Genomic DNA, 21,859 nt, shown 5'->3' on the forward strand with positions numbered 1-21,859 from the left:
GAGGGCTGGGGGATCCCAGGAGCGGCAGCACTGGCAGGGACTGATTTGTACTGACATCATCCTGGGATCGTCCTGGCAGTGGCTGAGATTGCACTGGCTGTGTACTGACATCATACTGGGATGATACTGGGAGCAGCTGGGACCATGCCAGGAGAGACTGTGATCACACTGAGGGAGACAGATCTTACTGGGATCATACTGGGATGATACTGGCAGTGAGTAGGAGGCTGCAGGGGGCAATTGAGACCAGGTTGGGGGCAAATGTGATATACTGGGAGTGAATGGGATCGTGCTGAGGCTGACTGGGAGAGTTGAGATCAAATGGGATCATGCTGGAAGGAACTGGGAGAAACTGGGATTATGCCCTGCACTCCCCAGAACCCCAGTATCGCCCCCCATATGTCCCATAAGTGTGCCCCAAACCCTCCAAGATCCCCGAGTGTTCACTCAGCACCCGTTCAGGACCCTCCAAAGCATCCCTGGATCCCTGAATGCTCCCGACCCAACAGATGCCCCTTCCAGACACGGCTGGGAATTCATCTCCCATCATCCCAGAACACAGTTCCGCGCCCAAACCTCCTGCCGTGTCCCCTGCCCAAAAGGGCCCAGTTAGAGCTCCCCAGGTTCCCCCCAAGTGCTCACGAGCCGTATACATTCGCCCCGAGGACCTGCAGCCACGGCTCGGACGCAGAAGTGCTCTCCAAGTGCTTCCCCACACCGCCAAACCTGCCTTCCGAGCCACTTCCTGGACTACAGCTCCCATCATGCTCCGCGGCGCCCATGGAACACTATTCCTGCCATGACTCCGTCTCCCGTCATGCCCCACGCCCCACCGGAATCCACTGGAGATGCGCCTATAACTCCCGTGATGCTCCGCGGCCCCATTAAACCGTATTATACCGGCGCCTACAACTCACATCATCCCCCGCGACCCATAGATTCCCCGTTACAGCCCCCCAAGTGCTCGCCCGGACCCCGAAGGGCCCCCAGATTCCCCTCCCTGACTTCCAAGAGCCCCCCTGGATGCCCAAGTGCTCCCCCAGACCACGAATTGTCCCACAGAATCCCTAAGTGCCCACCTGGCTCCCCCAAGTGTCCTCCAGACCACCAAGTTCTCTCTAAATTCCCTCCCCAGACACAAAACTGCCCCAAATGTTCCCCAGAAAAGTTTCCATGGACCCCAAAGTGGTCCCTTTTACCCTGTCTGAGAAAATGATTAAAAAATATGATCAAAGCACTAAAAGTAGGACAAATTAGCATAAAGAGGGATAAATAGTGATCAATTAATTAATGAAGGGAATTGTGGTACTTTGACCAAGGAATGATAATGTTTTTAGTTGCTAAAAATGTATCAATTCTTTTATATAAATATAAAAATTAGGTTCTAAAAATACAGAACAATATTATTATAAAATAATAAAATTTTATTTTTTTAATTAATTAGATTTTAATGATAAAGAAAAATTCTAAAGAGAAATGTTATCAATGTTTTGGGATGTCTGTCCCAGGTGGGCCATGTCAGACATGCTGAGGCTCGGGGTGAGGAGCAGGTTGTCCAAACAGGGGCAGCCTGCAAGGGATTCATTCTTCTCTGTGGCCAGACAGCCTAAGGAGACATTCAGCATCAGGATTGTAAAGAGTAAATCCTGACCTCCTGATCAGTACACAAAGATGTTTTACAGTTTGAACAGTAGAATGTTGTCACTGTAAGGTGCCTTCTTTGTTAATATAGCTCATATTGCGTCATGTTTTTTAAATACCAATGTTGTTGTACCAGCTTTCTTTGCTAAAATATTGTTATAAATGAAATTAGAATTTTGACAACTAGGTCCCTTGGCTTAATGGCAGTTTAATTAAAAACAAATACAATTTACTAAACTGAATAATAGTGTGGTGTAAAAGAATGCAGTTTAGTAAAATAATACAGTTTAACAAAAAAATAAAATTTATATATATAATCTACTAGTAATTAAGTATGATTAAAGCATAAGCAAAACCCACCAGGGTACGGAGGCTTCCCACCCTGCCTCACCTTCAAAACAAAGCACTTCAAGCTAAACTCATATACTGTATGCTTATACATATTCATTAATGTTTCCTGTAAGTTTCCTCCTATTTCCGATTTTTCTGATTATACGTCACTTTTCTTCACGGCACATGCCTCACTTGTTGTTAGGAGGTCTTCAGTCTTCTTTTGGTGGTCTTTTGGTGAAGGCTTCTCTTCTTCCTCATTGTCCTTTGGATAACCTTACAGGTTTGCAAGTGCGTACTAAGCCTTGTGTTATGTTAGTCTACTAATTAGCCTTATGTTTACTAATCCTAAATTTCTTCTAATTTTGGACCATCTCAAGGCCATTTTGGTCTTGAGACACCATTTATCTTCTAAACTCCATCCTGTACCTCAATTTTGACATGTAACATCTGCAAAGGGGTACATCTGCTTTGTAACACTGATTCTTGATTGTTTCTAATAATAACTTTAATAACAGTTACAATTTAGTTAGCACGAACCAATTCCATTTATTACAACTGTAAATACCCCTTATGCACCTTTTTATTGGTTTCCATGCTAACGGCCTTGCTTTCTTCCTTGCTATGGATAAACTTGTATTTTCTCAATTTCTTCTTTTGCTAACTCAATTGTTTGGCTGCAGACCAGTTGCTAAGCCCATCCACATTCAGCTCTTAGTCTTCAGAGGGAAACTTTGAGCACAGTGAGAATCTCCCAGTGTGCAAGAGGGTCCCTGTGTGCCAGCTGCAGCTGGGGCCTCAGCCATCTCCTCTCTCAACAGGTTCCCCACTGCAGCTTCACAGGAAAGGCCAAACACCTCCTTCAGGGACACCTGCACCACACATTTCGCATCTCCATGCCCATACGTGATGTCCCTGTCACAGCTGCATTACCAGCTTGCTGCTGTGCAGATGCTGCCACCACCCACAGCAAGGCCCTGTGTCCCTGAAGGGACCCGCCCTGCTCTGTGGCCTGGACTGTAGGTGGGTCCCTCCTGCCAGGGCAGGGCCTGACACAGCTCTTCTGTTCCAATAAAGAGATGGAGCTGTCACCCCAGTGTCTGGCTGGTACCACCAGCTAAGCCCACACAGCACCAGCCCTGGCTGAGCTCCATGTCCAGGAGCAGGCGGGGCTGACCACGGTGTGGGCAGGCAGGAGCCAGGCAGGGGCTGCTGTGACCAGCAGCGGGGCCCCGAGGGGCTGGGGGAGTCTGTGTTGAGTGTCCCTGGTCTGAGGGCACATTTCCTTCAGTGGCATCACCTGGGCCTGGACCTCCTCCAGTGCCATGCCCAGGAAAAGAGGGAACCATCAAGAGCATCTCATGGGACAGAACATGACCAGCAATGTCAGCAGGCAAAACCAAGGTTTTGTTTAGCAATGACCCTTTGATGAAGTCAAAGATTTACAATCAGTCCAGTACAGATTGGAGTACAGATGGGAGAACACTCAGGGGGTACAGCCAAGGCCATGAGGTCACAGCAGTCTCTGGGGTGACAGCAGGCTGAGGTGACAGCAGGCTCTGAGGTCACAGAGGTCCCAGAGCCCCGTGGTTGCACAGCACCACAAGGACCGAGCAGTCAGTCCTTGACCACGACTGCTGTGGCAGCAGCGGTGCTGACATTAGGACAGCGGTGTCAGGACAGTGGTGGCAGCAAGAGCTGCAGGACTGGCAGTGGGCAAGGCACCATGGCCTTTGCTCTGCGCCTCCTCCTCCTGCTCCTCCTGGCAGTGGCCCTGCCTGACAGGGCTGCCCAGGCTGCTCCGTGGCGAGCACAGGGAGCAGGTGAGCCCAGGGCCTGGCTTCCCTTTCCTGAGACAGCACTTCCTTCTCCCTGGGAAGCGTTGGGGATGGTTTTCCCCCAGGGCTTAAGGGAGGGCTTCCTCTGTGCGTGGGAGAGAATCCCCAGAGCCCCTGGGCTGGTCCCGCTGCCCCACCAGGGATGTTGCATGGGGCCTGCAAAGAAGGTGGAGAGTGACCAGAGCCAGCCCAGAGCTCTCCAGGCCTCTCTGCAGCTTTGGCCATGTCCACTGACATCTGGCTGCCACGGCCTTTCCCAACCCCCTTGCAGTGCCCAGTTCCCTAATGCAGAAGGGCGTCCCAGCACACCATGGAATGGTTCTGATCTGTGCTTCCTTCCAGATGAGGGTGGTAGGAAGGCTCCTCCAGCAGCTTGGCTTCATGAAGATTTTCTGCCTCTGGAGCCCCATGCAGGTATGTTCTCACTGTCCCAGCAAGAAATAATCATTGACCACCTGTCATGAACCAGGTGACAGAAGCTGCTGTGGCTGTTGAGTTACAGGTGTGTCTGCATCAAGGACATTTCAAGCTCCTTTTCTGGTTGCTGCACGCAAGCCCAGCTCCCATCACAGGGGTGAGTGGTGTGTCCTTGTTGATCCCACAGGCTTGAGCCCTGGTTCTGTGGGATCCATTCATCTGAAATGGAAATACTTTCTGTTAAGGTTCTCCTAGAGGGAGGAATAAACCCACAGAAGACAAGATGCTGAGTGAACTGGATAGACGCCATGGTGGGTCCAAGTCCCTCAGCCTTCTCCTGAGACTCAGCAGCCAGGGGCTTTCTCTGCACATCTGGACATGCCGTGCCTGGCACAGTGGGAAGGGATCCATGGCAGCTTCACTGCCCCCTGCTGCTTTCATGTCCTGCAGGGCTGTTTCCCAGCCTGGCCTGGCTACAGCTTCTCCCCAGCCTCTGCAGGAAGGCATTTGGCATCAGCTGACAGAGAGCCCAAACTGCAGCACAGTCCATGCACAGCCAGAGATCCCTTGCAATTTCCCAGTCTTGGGGTAGATGTGGAATGGCAGCTCTTTGGAGGAGGGAGGGCCCTGTCCTGGCTCCGAAGTTTTGATGGCTTCCTGAACCTTATTCATGACTTGGACAAGTATTGCCTTTTGAAGATGCCACCTTCCTGTTGGGGAACAGCCCCACCTGATCCAGCTGTGGCTCTTCTTTTCTCCAGAGATGAACCCAAAGGCTGTGCTGAAGGCAGCGTTTCCCGGAGGAAGCAGTGGCTCATGGGCAGCCTCTGCTGCAGGAAGGGAGGCCATGCCAGGCACAGTCCCAGGAGGTAATTGCTGTGCCCCTGGGCCTGAGCCCTGCTGAGGCTTGAGCTGCCATCTCTGTTGCTTGGCTGTGTGAGCACAGTGCAGAGGAATTATCCTGAGCAGGCTCAGGGCACTCGGCTACTGAGCAGTTCTGCTGAGGTCCCTCCATGGGAGACACATCCCAAAACCTGGCAGCAGCTTCAAGGAATGCCCATGGTGGGGAAAGGGCTGAGGGGAGGGTAAAGCTCCAGTGTGCCCTGAGAGGGCCTGGCTCTGTCCCCTTGGGCTGGGGGAGCTGTCCCAGCTGAAGGACGGAGGGCAGGAGAGAGGGCAGGACGGAGGTAGGGATGTCTGTGACACTGAATGCTGCAGTTTGGCCCAGGGCTTAATGGTTACCTCTGTGGCAGGGAGAGCCCCTGGGCCCTGGGCTGGTCCCGCTGCCCCACCAGGGATATTGCACAGGGCCTGCAAAGAAGGTGGAGAGTCTCCAGAGCCAGTCCAGAGCTCCCCAGGCCCCTCTGCAGCTTTGGCCATGTCCACTGACATCTGGCTCCCTTGGCCATCCCCTGACCCCCTTGCAGTGCCCAGTTTCCTAATGCAGAAGGGGGTCCCAGCACACCATGGAATGGTTCTGATCTGTGCTCCTTTCTAGACAAGGGTGGTAGGAAGGCTCCTCCAGCAGCTTGGCTGCATGAAGATTTTAAGCCTCTGGAGCCCCATGCAGGTATGTTCTCACTGTCCCAACAAGAAATAATCATTGACAACCTGTCACAAACCAGGTGACAGAAGCTTCTGTGGCTGTTGAGTTACAGGTGTGTCTGCATCAAGGACATTTCAAGCTCCTTTTCTGGTTGCTGCACGCAAGCCCAGCTCCCATCACAGGGGTGAGTGGTTTGTCCCTGCTGATCCCACAGGCTGAGCCCTGGTTCTGTGGGATCCATTCATCTGAAATGGAAATACTTTCTGTTAAGGTTCTCCGAGAGGGAGGAACAAACCTACAGAGGATAGTAAGTCGCTGGAGACATCCAAACACATGGATAAGATGTTGAATGAACTGGAGAGACGCCATAGTGAGTCCATGTCCCTCAGCCTTCTCTTGTGACTCAGCAGCTGGGGGCTTTCTCTGCACATCAGGACACGCCGTGCCCGGCACAGCAGGAAGGGATCCATGTCAGCCTCGCTGTCCCACTGCTGCTTTCACGGCCTACAGGGCTGTTTCCCAGCCTGGCCTGGCTGCAACTTCTCCCCAGTCCCTGCAGGAAGGCATTTGGCATCAGGTGACAGGGAGCCCAAACTGCAGCACAGGCCATGCACAGCCAGAGATCCCTTGCAATTTCCCGGTCTTGGGCTAGATCAGGTGTAGGGGCTGTTTGGAGGAGGGAGGGCCCTGGCCAGCCCAAATAACCTCGCCTTTCTCCTGATCCTTAACCATGACTTTAACAAATATTGCCACTTGAACATGCCACCTCCTCAATGGGGAATGGTTCCATCTGATCCAGCTGTGGCTTTTCCTTTCTCCAGAGATGAACCCAAAGGCTGTGCTGAAGGTGCCATTTCCCGGAGGAAGCAGTGGCTCATGGGCAGCCTCTGCTGCAGGAAGGGAGGCCATGCCGGGCACAGCCCCAGGAGGTAATTGCTGTGCCTCTGGGCCTGAGCCCTGCTGAGGCTTGAGCTGTAAATCTCTGCTCCTTGGCAGTGCCTGCCTTTCAGGGATTTTGCACAGAGCATGGAAAAGGTGTTGAGAATGTCCAGAGCCAGTCCAGAGCTTTCCTCAGGCCCCTCTGCAGCTTTGGCCATGTCCATTGACATCTGGCTCCCACGGCCTTACGTGACCTCCTTGCAGTGCCCAGTTCCGTAAGGCAGAAGGGGATCCCAGCACACCATGGAATGGTTCTGATCTGTGCTCCCTTCTAGATTGGGATGGTGACATGGAGCATTTGGAAGTGCTGGTAAATGGCGGTTTGAAGACCTTGCCAGATGCTGGAGGCAAGTTCTCAATGTCCCTTTCCGCACAGAACAATCCGTGTCAAGGTGGCAAAAGCTCACTCATGTGCCATTTCCCTCAAGAATCTGAAGGTTGACGGATTCTGGAAACCTTGCCCTGCTCCCTTCTGGAGCCCTGAGTGATCCCACAGCATTGCTGTCAGTGGGAGGAAGGAGCATTTAGCTGTCAATCTTCTTCCTGTGTGTAATGCCAGTGTCTCCTTCCGTGTGCTCTGTGCAGCCACAGAGAAGAGCAGAGAGCGAAGGGCTGGGCTCAGGGCTGTGCCCTGGGGCTCTGCCTTGTGTGGCTCCTTTCTGGCCCCAGGGAACCTGAGATGCTCCTGCTCCAGCTGCCAAGCCCTGGCCCTGCTTGAGGCTCAGTTTAGAGCTGCTGGCAGCTCCAGGGAGTCCTTTCTCCCCTGACTGCCGTGCAAGGGGCTCCTTCCATCCCACTGTGGGCCCACTGCAGGGACGTGGTCCCCCTGTCCTTGCTACTGAGTGGAAGGCAGAGAGGAGGGAGTGTCTTGGAGGGCAGCAGTCACCTGGGTGTACTCACTGCCACTCCAGCCTGAAGAAGAATCTTCAGCAGTGTCACGGGAGTTGTTCTGTCCTGACTTTCTTTGCAGATGAACCTGATGATGAAGATGATCCGGATTCCCAATCCATATCAGTTACTGAGCCTGATGATGAGGAAGATTATGAGGGTAGGTCAAGGCCTTTCCCCCTGGGAGAGCCGCCAGCTCAGAGCCCAAGGCTTGGCCAGGGTGGCATCTCTGCAGGTGCCAGGACAGAGCCGTGCATGGTTGTGCCCTCACCCTGCGTGATCCTCTCACTGCTCCTGTGGCTCAGTGCTGCCTGTGCAGATCAGCAGACATGACTGAAGCTTCTGTGGCTGTTGAGTTATAGGTGTGTCTGCAGGGAGGACTTTCCCAGCTCCTGAGCTAAATTCTGCCAGCAAGCCCAGCTCCCATCACTGGGGTGTGTGGTGCCTCCCTGCTGATCCCACAGGCTGACCACAGGTTCTGTGGGATCCATTCCTGAGAAATGCAAATACTTTATATAATGGTCCCCTGAGAAAGAAGAACAAACCTATAGGAGATAGTAATGTAGCAATGGGGGAACTCAAATACCTGGACATAGTCCTGAATGATCTGGAGGGATGCCATGGTGGGTCCATGTCCCTCAGCCTCCTCCTGACACTCAGCAGCCAGGGGCTTTCTCTGCACATCTGGACACGCCGTGTGCCGGTACAGCAGGAAGGAATCCATGGTAGCCTCACTGCCCCACTGCTGCTTTCATGGCCTACAGGGCTGTTTCCCAGCCTGGCCTGGCTGCAGCTTCTCCCCAGCCTCTGCAGGAAAGCATTTGGCATCAGGTGACAGGGAACCCAAACTGCACCATGGGCCACGCACACCTTGAGATCCCCTGAAAATTTCCAGTTTCAGGCTAGTTCAGGTTTAGGGTCTGTTTGGAAGAGGGGTGGCCCTGGAGCATTTCCAAAACCGTGGGCATTTTCCTGATCCTTATCCATGTCTTTGACAAGTATTGCCTGGAGAAGACCAGCACAGCACAGAGAAATTGTGCCATTCGAGCTCAGGGGGTTGAGCAGTCTTGTGCCAAGGGGTGGCAAGGTGCCTGCAGGCCCCAGCTCTGGGGGAAACAGAGAACATCCTGGCTGTATCCAGCGTGCTGCCAGCTCAGCAGTGGAGCACAGCACAGGCTCATGCTGCCCATTGCTCCCACAGATGCAGCTGGCACCACAGCACATGCTCAGAAGATCTGGGAGAGCATGAGAAGAGTTTTCTACCAGGGAACAGATGGTTTGATTAAGTTAATGGCCATTGTGGCTGGTGGAGCAGTTTTCCTGATGATGTGCTGTGCCGGAATCTGGTATTGCCGGAAGGGAAAACGGTGAGTGTTTTGCAATCTCGGCCTCAAACAGCTTCTTGAAAGGCTGCTCATAGTCAGGAAACATTCCCAGTGAGGCTGCTGTGCACTTGTGGGTAGGCCTTGGTTGCCCAAATAACTCTGCTGAGAGTTCTGCTGCTGCCCAGGCCTTTCATTGGCCTCTTAATTGCTGGGCCTTGTCCTGGGGAGCCCGCTGGGGCTGCAGCCAGTGCTGGCTCCCACTGAGGCTGCCTGGCCAAGAGCAGCCCCAGGAGCAGCAGGCAGAGGCAAAGCAAGGTGGGCAGGAGAAAGAGCGGGGACGAGATTGCCCTTGAAAGGCAGAGGCGCTCTGGGGCCCGCTCCTGGTCAGGGACCCTGCCCAGAGCCATCCCCTGCTCGCTGGGGCCTTGAGGGGCAGCTGTCCAGCTGGGCCAAGCTGTGCCAGCAGCTCCAGCCATGCTGGGGAGCCTTGGCCGCTCTGGGCCCTGCTGTTCAGGAGGGTCCCTGAGTGCCAGCGGTAGCTGGGGGCCTCAGCCACCTCCTCTCTCCACAGGAGCACCTCTGCAGCTTCAGAAGAGCAGCCAAAGATTTTAGTCTCTGAGAAGCTGACCTGTTATCCTCGCTCTCCACATCTCTCCCCATCTGCTGTGCTGCAGCTGCATCCCCGTCTTGAGGGCATCCCAAGACGCACACCTCCCAAGCGAGACCCTCTGCCCCTGAGCCCCCTGGCCCTGTTCCCTGGCCAGGACTGAAATTGGGCAGCCCCTGTCCACCAGAGCAGGGGTTGGCCCATGATTTTTGTTCAAATAAAGAGATGGAGCTGTCACCCCAGTGTCCAGCTGGTACCACCAGCAAAGCCCACACAGCACCAGCCCCGGCTGAGCTCCATGTCCAGGAGCAGCCAGGGGTGCCCACGGTGTGGGCAGGCAGGAGCCAGGCAGGGGCTGCCGTGACCAGCGGTGGGGCCCCGAGGGGCTGGGGGAAGCCCATGCTGAGCGTCCCTGGGCTGTGAGGGCACATTTCCTTCAGTGGCATCACCTGGGCCTGCACCTCATGAGGCACACAGGGAAAATTTGGGCTCTCTCCTAAGGTGTGCAGGGATTCCCCATGAGGAGTGCAGTGGGGTTAAATTGAGAGGGTTTTTTACTCTTCTCAGCACAGCAAAGGGGACAGTCTTGGCTGAGGTTTTGCAGAGCTGGGAGGAAGCCTCTTGTGAGCCCTTGGGCCCGGCCTGTGGGCACAGCGGGCAGGTGGAGCCCATCCCTTGAGGCCAGTCCAGGCTGCTCGGGCCAGGCTGGGCCGGGTGAGCCGGGCCATTCTCTGGGGCACAGGAGGCACCCAGGGCTATAACTGGGGCCGTGGTTTTTCAGCTTGAAGGGAGGCTGGCTCTGGTGATTCAGAGGGCACAGCTTAGATCCCAGTTACCTTTGTAAACCTGCTGGGGAAGTGTTGAGGGCAGAGAGTTCCAACCCTTCTCACTGGGAAGCTGGGCTGATGCTGTGGGGTTTTTTAATTTTTTGGCCTCTAAATTTGTGTCCTGGCAGAGGATTAAGTTTGCTTGCTCTCAGTAAGCCCCTTTTCTTCTTGGTGCTGTTGTAAATGAAATTAAAATCAGACAACTAGATCTATTGAGTTAACAGCAATTAAATAACAAGGGAAAAAAATATACAATTTAGTGAATTGAATGTCCTGGTTTAGGGCAAATTTGGGAGAAAACCTCCAGTGGGGATCCCCCCCGGGAAGCAAACCCATGCGGCCCTTTTCCCCCCACCCCCCAACCAGTTCGGGAAGAGATTTCTCTGAGAGAAGTGGAAAAAACCTGTTTATTTCACAGGCACAGCACTACCCAGCACAAGAATGAACAATATCAAATTACAAAACCTCTCACCCTTCAGAAGAGATGACAAACTCCAGAGGGTCTCTTTCCTGTGGGTGTTCGCTCTGTTATCAGTCCCTCTGGTGCTGGAAAATGCCGCTGCCCAAGCTGGGCTCCCGGTAGTCCACGGGGGCAAGCTCCCGGTGCTCCCCCGAGTCCCCAGTTCAGAGCAGGTTCGACTCAGAAAATTCAGATTTTCTTTTTCAGAAAAAGGGAAAGAAAACAGTCCAGGAAGACCTCTCTGCTCCGGCTAGTTGGAAAGCCAAGGCGATCTGTGTCTTGTTGTCTGTCTGTGCTGTAGTCAAAACTCCCGATGCGGGGGGAGCAATTACAGTCTGATAACAGACTTGGTGCTTCTTTTCCACTCAATTTTACTCTCAGATGGAATTTTAAGAATAAAAAACCTGTGTCTGGGTTAGGTGGACGAATGGGGATACAATTTAACATCATAATCAACCCGGGACATTCCACCCCTTATCCCCATATCGTCGACTTACTGACAAAACTAACATTCCAACTCTGCACACATTTACATACATAGAAACTTCCCCTCCGTTCCACCCAAAAAATACAAGCAATATATCCATCATGCCCCTGTCAAGCCCCACAACAAGCTACTGAATCCAGACCCCCCACGCTGGAGAGCTGCAGGATTCCCCACTCTCTCTTTTTACTCACTCAAAACACCATCTTTCACCTGCTCATACCTTCAACACTTACACATTTCCTTCTATTTCATGTCTGCATGGTTTAATGTACAGACAATGGCAGTAACCTTTTACCCAATGATCAGGTCTCCCTGAGGTACACATCATGTTGTTCCATCTCTCTGCATTATCCACCATGTACAACCTGGTCCTTGAGCAAAGACAACCCCACAAATGGGTTTATCTGTGCCCGAGGTAGAATTGACCCAAACTGTCTTCCCTAGCAGACCTCTGACATGTACCACTGGGACTTTGTCTCCGTCTACTACATGTAAAGACTCAGACTGGGCAGGACCTGCTCGGTTGGTGGAACCTCTGGTGTTGACTAACCAGGTGGCCTTTGCTAGATGTTGCTCCCAGTTTTTAAAAGATCCTCCACCCAGTGCCTTTAAGGTGATTTTTAATAGTCCATTGTACCTCTCCACCTTCCCAGCAGCAGGTGCATGGTAGGGGATACGGTACACCCACTCAATGCCATGTTCCCTAGCCCAGCTGTTTATAAGGCTGTTCTTGAAATGAGTCCCATTGTCTGACTCAATCCTCTCAGGGGTGCCATGCCTCCAAAGGACCTGCTTTTCAAGTCCCAGGATGGTGTTCTGGGCAGTGGCATGAGGCACAGGGTAGGTTTCCAACCATCCTGTGGTACCTTCCACCATCGTGAGCACGTAGCGCTTGCCTTGGCGGGTTTGGGGCAGTGTGATGTAGTCAATCTGCCAGGCCTCCCCATACTTGTATCTGGACCATCGCCCACCGTACCAGAGGGTCTTCAACCGCTTAGCCTGTTTGATCGCAGCACATGTCTCACAGTCATGAATAACCTGGGAAATGCTGTCCATGGTTAAATCCACCCCTCGGTCTCGTGCCCACTTATAGGTGGCATCTCTACCCTGATGACCTGAGGCATCATGAGCCCATCGGGCTAGGAACAACTCTCCCTTATGTTCCCAATCCAAATCTATTTTTGACACTTGTATCTTTGCAGCCTGATCTACCTGCTTATTATTTTGGTGTTCCTCATTAGCTCTACTCTTGGGGACATGGGCATCTACGTGGCGGACTTTCACTGGTAGTCTCCTTACTCTAGCAGCAATATCTTTCCACTCTTTAGCAGCCCAAATTGGTTTTCCTCTACGCTGCCAATTAGCCTCTTTCCACCTCTCCAACCATCCCCACAGAGCATTGGCCACCATCTATGAATCCGTGTAGAGATAGAGCTTTGGCGACTTCTCTCTTTCAGCAAAGTCCAGGGCCAGTTGAACAGCTTTGAGTTCCGCTAGTTGACTTGATCCACCTTCTCCTTCAGTGGCCTCTGCGACCTGTCGTGTGGGGATCCATACGGCTGCTTTCCACTTCTGGTTCATCCCTATGACGCAACAGGAACCATCAGTGAAAAGAGCGTAGCGTGTTTCTTCTGCTGGCAGCTGGTTATATGGTGGAGCTTCTTCAGCCCTTGCTACTTCCTCTTGTTCTTCATCTGTGAGACCAAAATTTTCACCTTCAGGCCAGTTTGTAATTATTTCCAAAATCCCAGGGCGGTTCAGTTTACCAATATGGGCGCGCTGCGTGATAAGAGCAATCCACTTGCTCCATGTGGCACTGGTTGCATGATGGGTGGAAGGAACCTTTCCCTTGATCATCCATTCTAGCACCGGTAGTCGGGGTGCCAGGAGGAGTTGGGCTTCAGTGCCAATCACTTCTGAGGCAGCTTGGACTCCTTCATAGGCTGCTAAAATTTCTTTTTCTGTTGGGGTGTAATGGGCTTCGGACCCTCTGTGGCTTCTACTCCAAAATCCTAGTGGTCGGCCTCGAGTCTCACCAGACACCTTCTGCCAAAGGCTCCAGGACAGACCATGGCTCCCAGCTGCAGAGTAGAGCATGTTCTTCACATCTGGTCCTGTTCTGACTGGGCCAAGGGCTACTGCATGGGCAATCTCCTGCTTGATCTGAGCAAAGGCTTGTTGCTGCTCAGGGCCCCAATGGAAATTATTCTTCTTCCAAGTGACCAGGTAAAGAGGGCTCACAATCTGACTGTATTCAGGAATATGCATTCTCCAAAACCCTATGGCACCTAAGAAAGCTTGTGTTTCCTTCTTATTAGTTGGTGGAGACATTGGTGTAATTTTGTTAATGACATCAGTAGGAATCTGACGCCGCCCATCTTGCCACTTCACCCCCAGGAACTGAATCTCATGAGCTGGTCCCTTAACTTTGCTCTTCTTGATGGCAAAACCAGATTCCAGGAGGATCTGGATGATTTTCTCTCCTTTCTCAAACACTTCTGCTGCTGTGTTCCCCCACACAATGATGTCATCTATGTACTGTAGATGTTCTGGAGCCTCACCCTTTTCCAGGCCAGCCTGGATCAGTCCATGGCAGATGGTGGGGCTGTGCTTCCATCCCTGGGGCAGTCGGTTCCAGGTGTACTGCACTCCCCTCCACGTGAAGGCAAACTGAGGCCTGCATTCTGCTGCCAGGGGAATGGAGAAAAATGCATTGGCAATGTCAGTAGTGGCGTACCACTTTGCTGCCTTGGACTCCAGCTCGTACTTGAGCACCAGCATGTCCAGCACGGCAGCGCTCAGCGGTGGAGTCACTTCATTCAATGCACGATAGTCCACAGTCAATCTCCATTCTCCTTCAGATTTACGCACAGGCCAGATAGGGCTGTTGAAGGGTGAGTGGGTTTTGCTGACCACCCCTTGGCTCTCCAGCTCTCTCGTGCCCCACGTTGGGCGCCAATGAATGTATTTGTCCTGGTTTAGGGCAAATTTGGGAGAAAACCCCCAATGGGGATCCCCCCCGGGAAGCAAACCCATGCGGCCCTTTTCCCCCCACCCCACGACCGGTTCGGGAAGAGATTTCTCTGAGAGAAGTGGAAAAAACCTGTTTATTTCACAGGCACAGCACTACCCAGCACAAGAATGAACAATATCAAATTACAAAACCTCTCGCCATTCAGAAGAGATGACAAACTTCAGAGGGTCTCTTTCCTGTGGGTGTTCGCTCTGTTATCAGTCCCTCTGGTGCTGGAAAATGCCGCTGCCCAAGCTGGGCTCCCGGTAGTCCACGGGGGCAAGCTCCCGGTGCTCCCCCCGAGTCCCCAGTTCAGAGCAGGTTCGACTCAGAAAATTCAGATTTTCTTTTTCAGAAAAAGGGAAAGAAAACAGTCCAGGAAGACCTCTCTGCTCCGGCTAGTTGGAAAGCCAAGGCGATCTGTGTCTTGTTGTCTGTCTGTGCTGTAGTCAAAACTCCTGATGTGGGGGGAGAAATTACAGTCTGATAACAGACTCGGTGCTTCTTTTCCACTCACTTTTACTCTCAGATGGAATTTTAAGAATACAGAACCTGTGTCTGGGTTAGGTGGATGAATGGGGATACAATTTAACATCATAATCAACCCGGGACACAAGGGAAAAAAATATACCATTTAGTGAATTGAATACAAGGATGCAATATAATAAAATAATACTATTTAGTGGCTTGAATAGAAATTTGGTATAAAAGGAAAACAATTCAGTAAAAGAGTACAATTTAGTGAATATCTTCATATATATATATGTATGTGAATATAATTTGCTAGTAATTGAGTATGATTAAAGCATGAGCAAAACTGACTGGGGTATGGGCAGGGCTTCTCACCCTGCCTCACGTACCAAAACAAAGCAATTCAAACTAAACTTATATACTGTATGCTTATACATATTCATTCATGTTTCCCCTAAGTCTCCTCCTGTTTTTGATTCTTTAATTTTACATCACTATTCTTCATGGCGCAAGCCTCACTTGTTGCTAGGGGGTCTTCAGTCTCCTTTTGATGGTATTTTGGATGAAGGCTTACGCTCATCCTCATTGTCCTCTGGATAACCTTACAGGTTTTGCATGTGTACTAAGTGTTATGTAAATAAGCATTGTGTTCCACTAATTAGTCTTACACTTCATAATCTTCAGGCCTATGCCTAAAGTTGTTCCAACTTTATCCATCTCAAGGTTGATTTCTTCTTGGGACACCACTTACCTCAAAACTACATCCTGTACCTTAATTTCAACACGTAACATCTGCAAAGGGGTACATCTGCCTTGTATCACCAATTCCCTTGATTGCTTCTAATAATAACTTTCCAAATAGTTACAATTTAGTTAGCACAAATCATTTCCATTTATTACGCTCCCCAAATTCCACTCCCAACATCTCCCCTGCTTCCAGCTCAGGATGGTGCCCTGATGAGACCCCTCCCCAAATCCCACCCCCAAGACACCTCCCCATCGCTGGAAAATCCCCCAAATCTCACTCCAAAATTGGGAATCCTCCCTGAGACCCCTCCCCAAATTCAGGCCTCCCCAAAATGCCCCTCCTCACTGGGATTAGGACTTCTCCCCATCAATGGAAATTCCCCCAAAAGACAAAAAATCCTCCCCAAATCCCCTTCCCAAAATCAGAACTCCACCAGGACCCCTGAATTTCCCCCCAAAACCACCAAATTTCCTCCCCCACCAAATCCCCAATTTTTTTCCCCAAACCCCAAATCCTCTCCCTAAAAACCCAAAAGTTCTCCCCAAAACCCCAAATCTCCTCCCCAAACACCCAAATATTAGAAAAAAATCCTTAAATTCTTGCCCTAAAACCCCAAAATTCCCCCCAGGACCTTAGGAGTTTTGCCCCAAAACCCCAAATTTCCCCCCGAACCCCCAAATTTCTCCAATTCCACCCCAAATCCTGGGAGAACTCTCCAAAAAACAGCAAGCCTTCCCAAAACCTCCAACAAAATTGCAACTCTCTACCCAAAAATCACCAAAAATCTGAGAACATAAATTTTTTCACACCTTGGGTGGGGGGAGAAACACCAGAAATCTCAGGATTTTTCCTGTTTATTTGGGGAGGGAGGTCACCCTGTTTCCTGTCCCCCCAGATGACCCCACCCCAAAATTCCTGCCCCTCGGCCCCCCAAATTAAGTGTAAATAAATAAAAAGAGGAAAAAAGAAAAAAAAAAAGGGGGGGGGGGAAGGTAAAAATTAAAAAAAAACACCAGAAAAAAAAAAAAAAATATTTTCTCACCTCAATTTGGGGGGAGGGGGATGGAGGAAATATTGGGGGAGGGGGTGAACCTCCAGAAAAAAAATTGAGGGACCCCCCCCTGTCCCGGGTTGATTATGATGTTAAATTGTATCCCCATTCGTCCACCTAACCCAGACACAGGTTCTGTATTCTTAAAATTCCATCTGAGAGTAAAAGTGAGTGGAAAAGAAGCACCGAGTCTGTTATCAGACTGTAATTTCTCCCCCCACATCAGGAGTTTTGACTACAGCACAGACAGACAACAAGACACAGATCGCCTTGGCTTTCCAACTAGCCGGAGCAGAGAGGTCTTCCTGGACTGTTTTCTTTCCCTTTTTCTGAAACGAATCGAACCTGCTCTGGACTGGGGACTCGGGGGAGCACTGGGAGCTTGCACTCGTGGACTACCGGGAGCCCAGCCTGGGCAGCGGCATTTTCCAGCTCCAGAGGGACTGATTAACAGAGCGAACACCCACAGGAAAGAGACCCTCTGAAGTTTGTCATCTCTTCTGAATGGCGAGAGGTTTTGTAATTTGATATTGTTCATTCTTGTGCTGGGTAGAGCTGTGCCTGTGAAATAAACAGGATTTTTCCACTTCTCTCAGAGAAATCTCTTCCGAACCGGTTGAGGGGTGGGAGAAAAGGGCCACCTGGGTTTGCTTCCCAGGGGAAGCCCCATTGGAGGTTTTCTCCCAAATTTGCCCTAAACCAGGACAGCGGCCCTCGGCAGTTGGCGGCCTTTGGGGTGGAGCCCAGTGGCACGCGAGCGGCCTTTGGTGGCTGCTGTCGGCCGCCCGCTGGGTAGACCTGCTGTCGGCCGGCACCTGGGCAGACCTGCTGTCGGCCGGCGGGCCGCCGTGTGACGCGTCGAGCGGCTCTCCCCTATCGGCCTGAGCACCTCGCCGCCTTCGCGTCTCCCTGAGAGGGAAGGAGGGAGCCCTCAGAAGCCGGCGGCGCTCCCTCCCGCGTCTGGGCCCGAGCAGATGGCGGCCCTGCTCCCGCCTCGGTTTCTGCCCGGCTGGCTCTGTCAGCGGGGCTGCCGTCCGCCTGCAGGTTTCGGTGGGGCCGGCCGGGGGCGAGCGGGAAGGAAGCCGCCGTCGGAGCGAAAGCCTCCGAGAGAGCGCCGGCAAGAAAGCTTCCTCGGAAAGGGAGGAGACCGAGCCTCAAGCCGCCGGTGGCCCCGTCGGCCCGCTCCTCAGCCCCCGCAGGCGCTGCCACCGTGCCGAGCGGCCGGCCGCTTGAGGAGCGGCCTGGTCCATGATGCCAATTTATGTCACGATCCGCAAGGTGGGATTCGTGATGTGACTCTTTTATTTGATCGCAGAGTACAAAAGATTATCAGCAAACCAGGGACTCAAACAGCAGAACACACTTTACTGAGTGCTCATCAGCACTAATATGCGATAGAGGGAAAAGAGGAATAAGCAAAGCACAAAGAAAGAGAGTAAGGGGATTATAGCTACCAATGTCGAAGTCCACTCCGCCATCCAACGATGCAGAGTCTTCTGTCTGTTGGTGAGATCTCAAAGGAAAGTAAGTTTTGGGTTTATTTTACAATTTTTATTCCAGTTCCAGCAACTCACTGTATCACAATTACTCTCTCTTTTGCTCAAAAATCCACACTTTGAACACTCCATTCCTCCCAATATACTCTGTCATGAATTAAAGGAATCTTTTTAAGCTATTATTGTCCATCTCCATAGCTTTAACAGAAAGGTATTTCAGCTTGTAAAGCATCTCCTTATTCTCTCTTCCCCATTTAAAACTTAACTCTTTTCCTCACTGGTTTTAGTGGTTTTATGATGTCTTCTTCATGTTGATTGTCTCTCTCTTTCTCTGTCTTTCTGGGAAAAAGGAGTAATCTGTACGTTTTATTCAGGTAGTAAAAGAATTAAAAGCTTTAGAAAAGCTGCAAGAGTTCATGGTGTCAGGTTTCAGTCCAGCAGCAGAAACTGAAAACTAAACCAGGTTGGCCGGCTCTGCTTTCTTTTCCTCCGCCCCCACCTTCATCCTCTGTGGCCTTGTCTGGCCTGGAGGGCGGGGGGGGAGAGGAGGAGGCCAAGACAGAGCCTTGTTACCTTTTCAGAAGCCAGAAACAAAAGAGGACAAGAGTGCTCTGACTTTACATCTTAAGGTGGTGTTCACAGGGTGAGTCTACGTTTTAATGGTCAAAACTGCTGTCAATTGTTAGAAATGACTGATAATTGGTCTGGAGGAAAGACTGCCATCAGCCACCAGCACCTTCAACTTCCTTAGCTCTCAAAACTACCATAAAGGTAAAACCACCCCATGACACTGTGACACAACTGCTGTGAATGTCCCAGTTTCCACCTCTCTGTGACACCACAGCAGGGACAGCCCCAGTGTTCTCCTCTCTGTGACAGCACAGCAGGGACAGCCCCAGTGTTCTCCTCTCTGTGACACCACAGCAGGCACAGCCCCAGTGTTCCACTCTCTGTTACGCCTGCCGTGGTTTTAAAGCATTAGTTAGAAAATCACTGTAAAACTTACTCATTTCTTGCTGTGAGATGTGGATGATGAGAAGGGCAAAAGAAGCTTAAAACCTAAAGGAATGAGTAAGTTTATTAACCAAACTACAAGGTTAAGAAAGCAGAATAAAACTTCCAGAAACCCTTTTTCCCCACCACGCTGCCATTCCTGTCTTTAATTGACAACATAGAGGAAAAAAAACAAACCCTGGTGGTTAAAACAGTCCAAACTTTGCTATAGTCTTTTCAGCAGCCTTTGTCGAGAAAAAGAAGTTCTTTTTTGTCAATCTATGGAGTTTTTCATAAGAAAACCATTTTCTCGTGGCTTCCTATTGCTCTGATGCCAGTGGCCCAGGAAACTCTGCCATCAGTCCTTTCCTCCCATTTCACACCACTCTGAGCTGTGTTCTTGGGCCGTGATTCAAGGGGTGTCCTTTGAAGGATGAGATCTTCCAAGGCAAAAGTTCTCTTCATTTGTCTCTGTGACCATCTCTGGAAACAGAAATTTTTGCTTTGTCTCTTAAGAGCCACAAATCTTCAACAACTCTCACTTCTCCTTTTCTCTTCCAGCATCTCCTAGGATTACAACCACTTCACCCTTGACTCAGCTTTATCAATGAATTACTTTTGCTCAGATCTACACTTTGAAATACTCCATTCCCCCCAAAATACTCTTTCAGGAATGAAAGGAGTTTTTTCAGGACATTATTGTCCCTCTCCATAGCTTGAACAAAAGAAAACTTCAGCTTATTCAGGCATCTCCTTATTGTCTTTCCATCTGAGGGTTAATTCCTTCCCTTGCTGCCTTTGATCCTTGATGCTGTCTCTTTCCATGGTGATCCCTCTCTCTTCCCCTCTCTCTGGAAAAAGGATTAATCTGCAAGTCTCATCTGCCTAGTGAAGGGTTAAACTCTTGCCCAGGCCTTGATCTCTGCCGAGGCAGCGGCTGGAGCCGTTTGCCAGGGAAGATTTTTGGTAGCTGCTCTGGAGGAGTGTGGCCACTGTCTCAGCACGCCGCAGCTCAAGAGCTTTCCCTCCCCTTCCTCAGCAGTCTCTGCTGAAAGCCAGCAGCGTCAGAAACTGCAGCCGAGCCAGGAAGTGGCCTGACCCGGCAGCCCCGCTGCACAAGGCGCAGCTAGCCCTGCAAGGGCTTCAGCCCCTCTGGGAAAGGGCTCCTGTCACTTCACAGTCGCCATCCAGCACCAGGAACCGCAGAACTCCAGCCAGCCCCACTCCCCGCCGCGGCCTTGTCTGACGTGGAGCGGTGGAGGCTGAACCAGAGCCCTGTTACCTCTTCAAAAGCCAGAAAGCAAAGAGAAAGAGAAATTCCCAGGCTTAAAATTGAAAGGGTGGTGTTCACAGCTTCATGTCACTTTTCAATGGGCAAAACTACTGTCAATTCCAGAAATGGCCAGGTATTGGCCAGGACAAAAATCTCCAATCAGTTTCCAGCAACCTTAACTTCCTTAGCTGTTTCTCTTTTTTTCATAAATGTCAATCTAACACACACTAGCACAAGTGACAGCCCCAGTGTTCCCCTCTCTGTGACACCACAGCAGGGACAGCCCCAGTGTTCTCCTCTCTGTTACACCACAGCAGTGATAGCTACCATGTCCTCCTCTTTGTGACACCACTGCTGTGACTGTCCCAATTTCCCCCCCTCTGTGACACGACAGCAGGGACAGCCCCAGTGTTCTCCTCTCTGTGACACCACAGCAGGCACAGCCCCAGTGTTCCACTCTCTGTTACGCCTGTCGTGGTTTTAAAGCATTAGTTAGAAAATCACTGTAAAACTTACTCATTTCTTGCTGTGAGATGTGGATGATGAGAAGGGCAAAAGAAGCTTAAAACTTAAAGGAATGAGTAAGTTTATTAACCAAACTACAAGGTTAAGAATGCAGAATAGAACTTCCAGAAACCCTTTTTCCCCACCACGCTGCCATTCCTGTCTTTAATTGATGTCATGGGGTGGCTTTACCTTTATAATGATTTTAGGAGCTAAGGAAGTTGAAGGTGCTGGTGGCTGATGGGAGACTTTCCTCCTGACCAATTATCAGTCATTTTTAAGAACTGACAGCAGTTTTGACCATTAAAAAGTGAATTCAAACTGTGAACACCGCCCTAATATGTAAAGTCAGAGCACTCTGGTCCACTCTTTTGTTTCCGGCTTCTGAAAAGGTAACAAGGCTCTGTCGTGGCCTCCTCCTTCTCCCCTGCCCCCTCCCCCGCCAAGCCGGACAAGGCCGCAGAGGACGAAGGGGGGGGGATGGGGGTGGGGGGGGGCGCGGAGGAAAAGAAAGCAGAGCCGGCCAACCTGGTTTAGTTTTCAGTTTCTGCTGCTGGACTGAAACCTGACACCATGAACTCTTGCAGCTTTTCTAAAGCTTTTAATTCTTTTACTACCTGAATAAAACGTACAGATTACTCCTTTTTCCCAGAAAGACAGAGAAAGAGAGAGACAATCAACATGAAGAAGACATCATAAAACCAGTAAAAACAGTGAGGAAAAGAGTTAAGTTTTAAATGGGGAAGAGAGAATAAGGACATGCTTTACAAGCTGAAATACCTTTCTGTTAAAGCTATGGAGATGGACAATAGTAGCTTAAAAAGACTCCTTTAATTCATGACAGAGTATATTGGGAGGAATGGAGTGTTCAAAGTGTGGATTTTTGAGCAAAAGAGAGAGTAATTATGATACAGTGAGTTGCTGGAACAGGGTGAAGCGAAGATTTGAGGCCTTGAGGGCAATGAGAAAACTGTTTTGTAGGAAATCTCACAGAGACAGATGAAG

The 21,859-nt window shown here is 50.8% G+C and overlaps 2 protein-coding genes across 3 annotated transcripts in view; one reads left to right on the top strand and one right to left on the bottom strand.

The window, feature by feature from the left end:
- LOC147645525 (uncharacterized) overlaps window positions 1-21,859 on the bottom strand; it is a gene marked incomplete at its 5' end in the record, with an annotated part of 62,031 nt that overhangs the window by 2,647 nt on the left and 37,525 nt on the right. The gene's annotated exons all lie outside the window — the stretch shown is intronic.
- On the top strand, window positions 3,589-9,768 carry LOC147645526 (uncharacterized). 2 transcript variants are annotated; one of them, XM_086874513.1, is made up of 13 exons: window positions 3,589-3,794; window positions 4,152-4,223; window positions 4,312-4,383; window positions 4,472-4,537; window positions 4,988-5,095; window positions 5,725-5,796; window positions 5,885-5,956; window positions 6,044-6,142; window positions 6,594-6,701; window positions 6,987-7,058; window positions 7,682-7,759; window positions 8,801-8,966; window positions 9,496-9,768. In XM_086874513.1, the coding sequence occupies exons 1-13, from the start codon at window positions 3,698-3,700 to the stop codon at window positions 9,692-9,694; spliced, it is 1,281 nt and encodes a 426-aa protein (XP_086730639.1). In that variant the 5' UTR covers window positions 3,589-3,697; the 3' UTR covers window positions 9,695-9,768. The 2 variants fall into 2 exon arrangements, with proteins under 2 accessions (XP_086730639.1, XP_086730640.1); XM_086874514.1 differs by lacking the exon at window positions 6,987-7,058 and having other exon boundaries at window positions 3,591-3,794; window positions 6,044-6,079.

The sequence above is a fragment of the Cyanistes caeruleus genome, unplaced genomic scaffold (genome assembly GCF_971803275.1).
Source record: "Cyanistes caeruleus unplaced genomic scaffold, bCyaCae1.hap1.1 HAP1_SCAFFOLD_240, whole genome shotgun sequence".
Lineage (NCBI taxonomy): Eukaryota > Metazoa > Chordata > Aves > Passeriformes > Paridae > Cyanistes > Cyanistes caeruleus.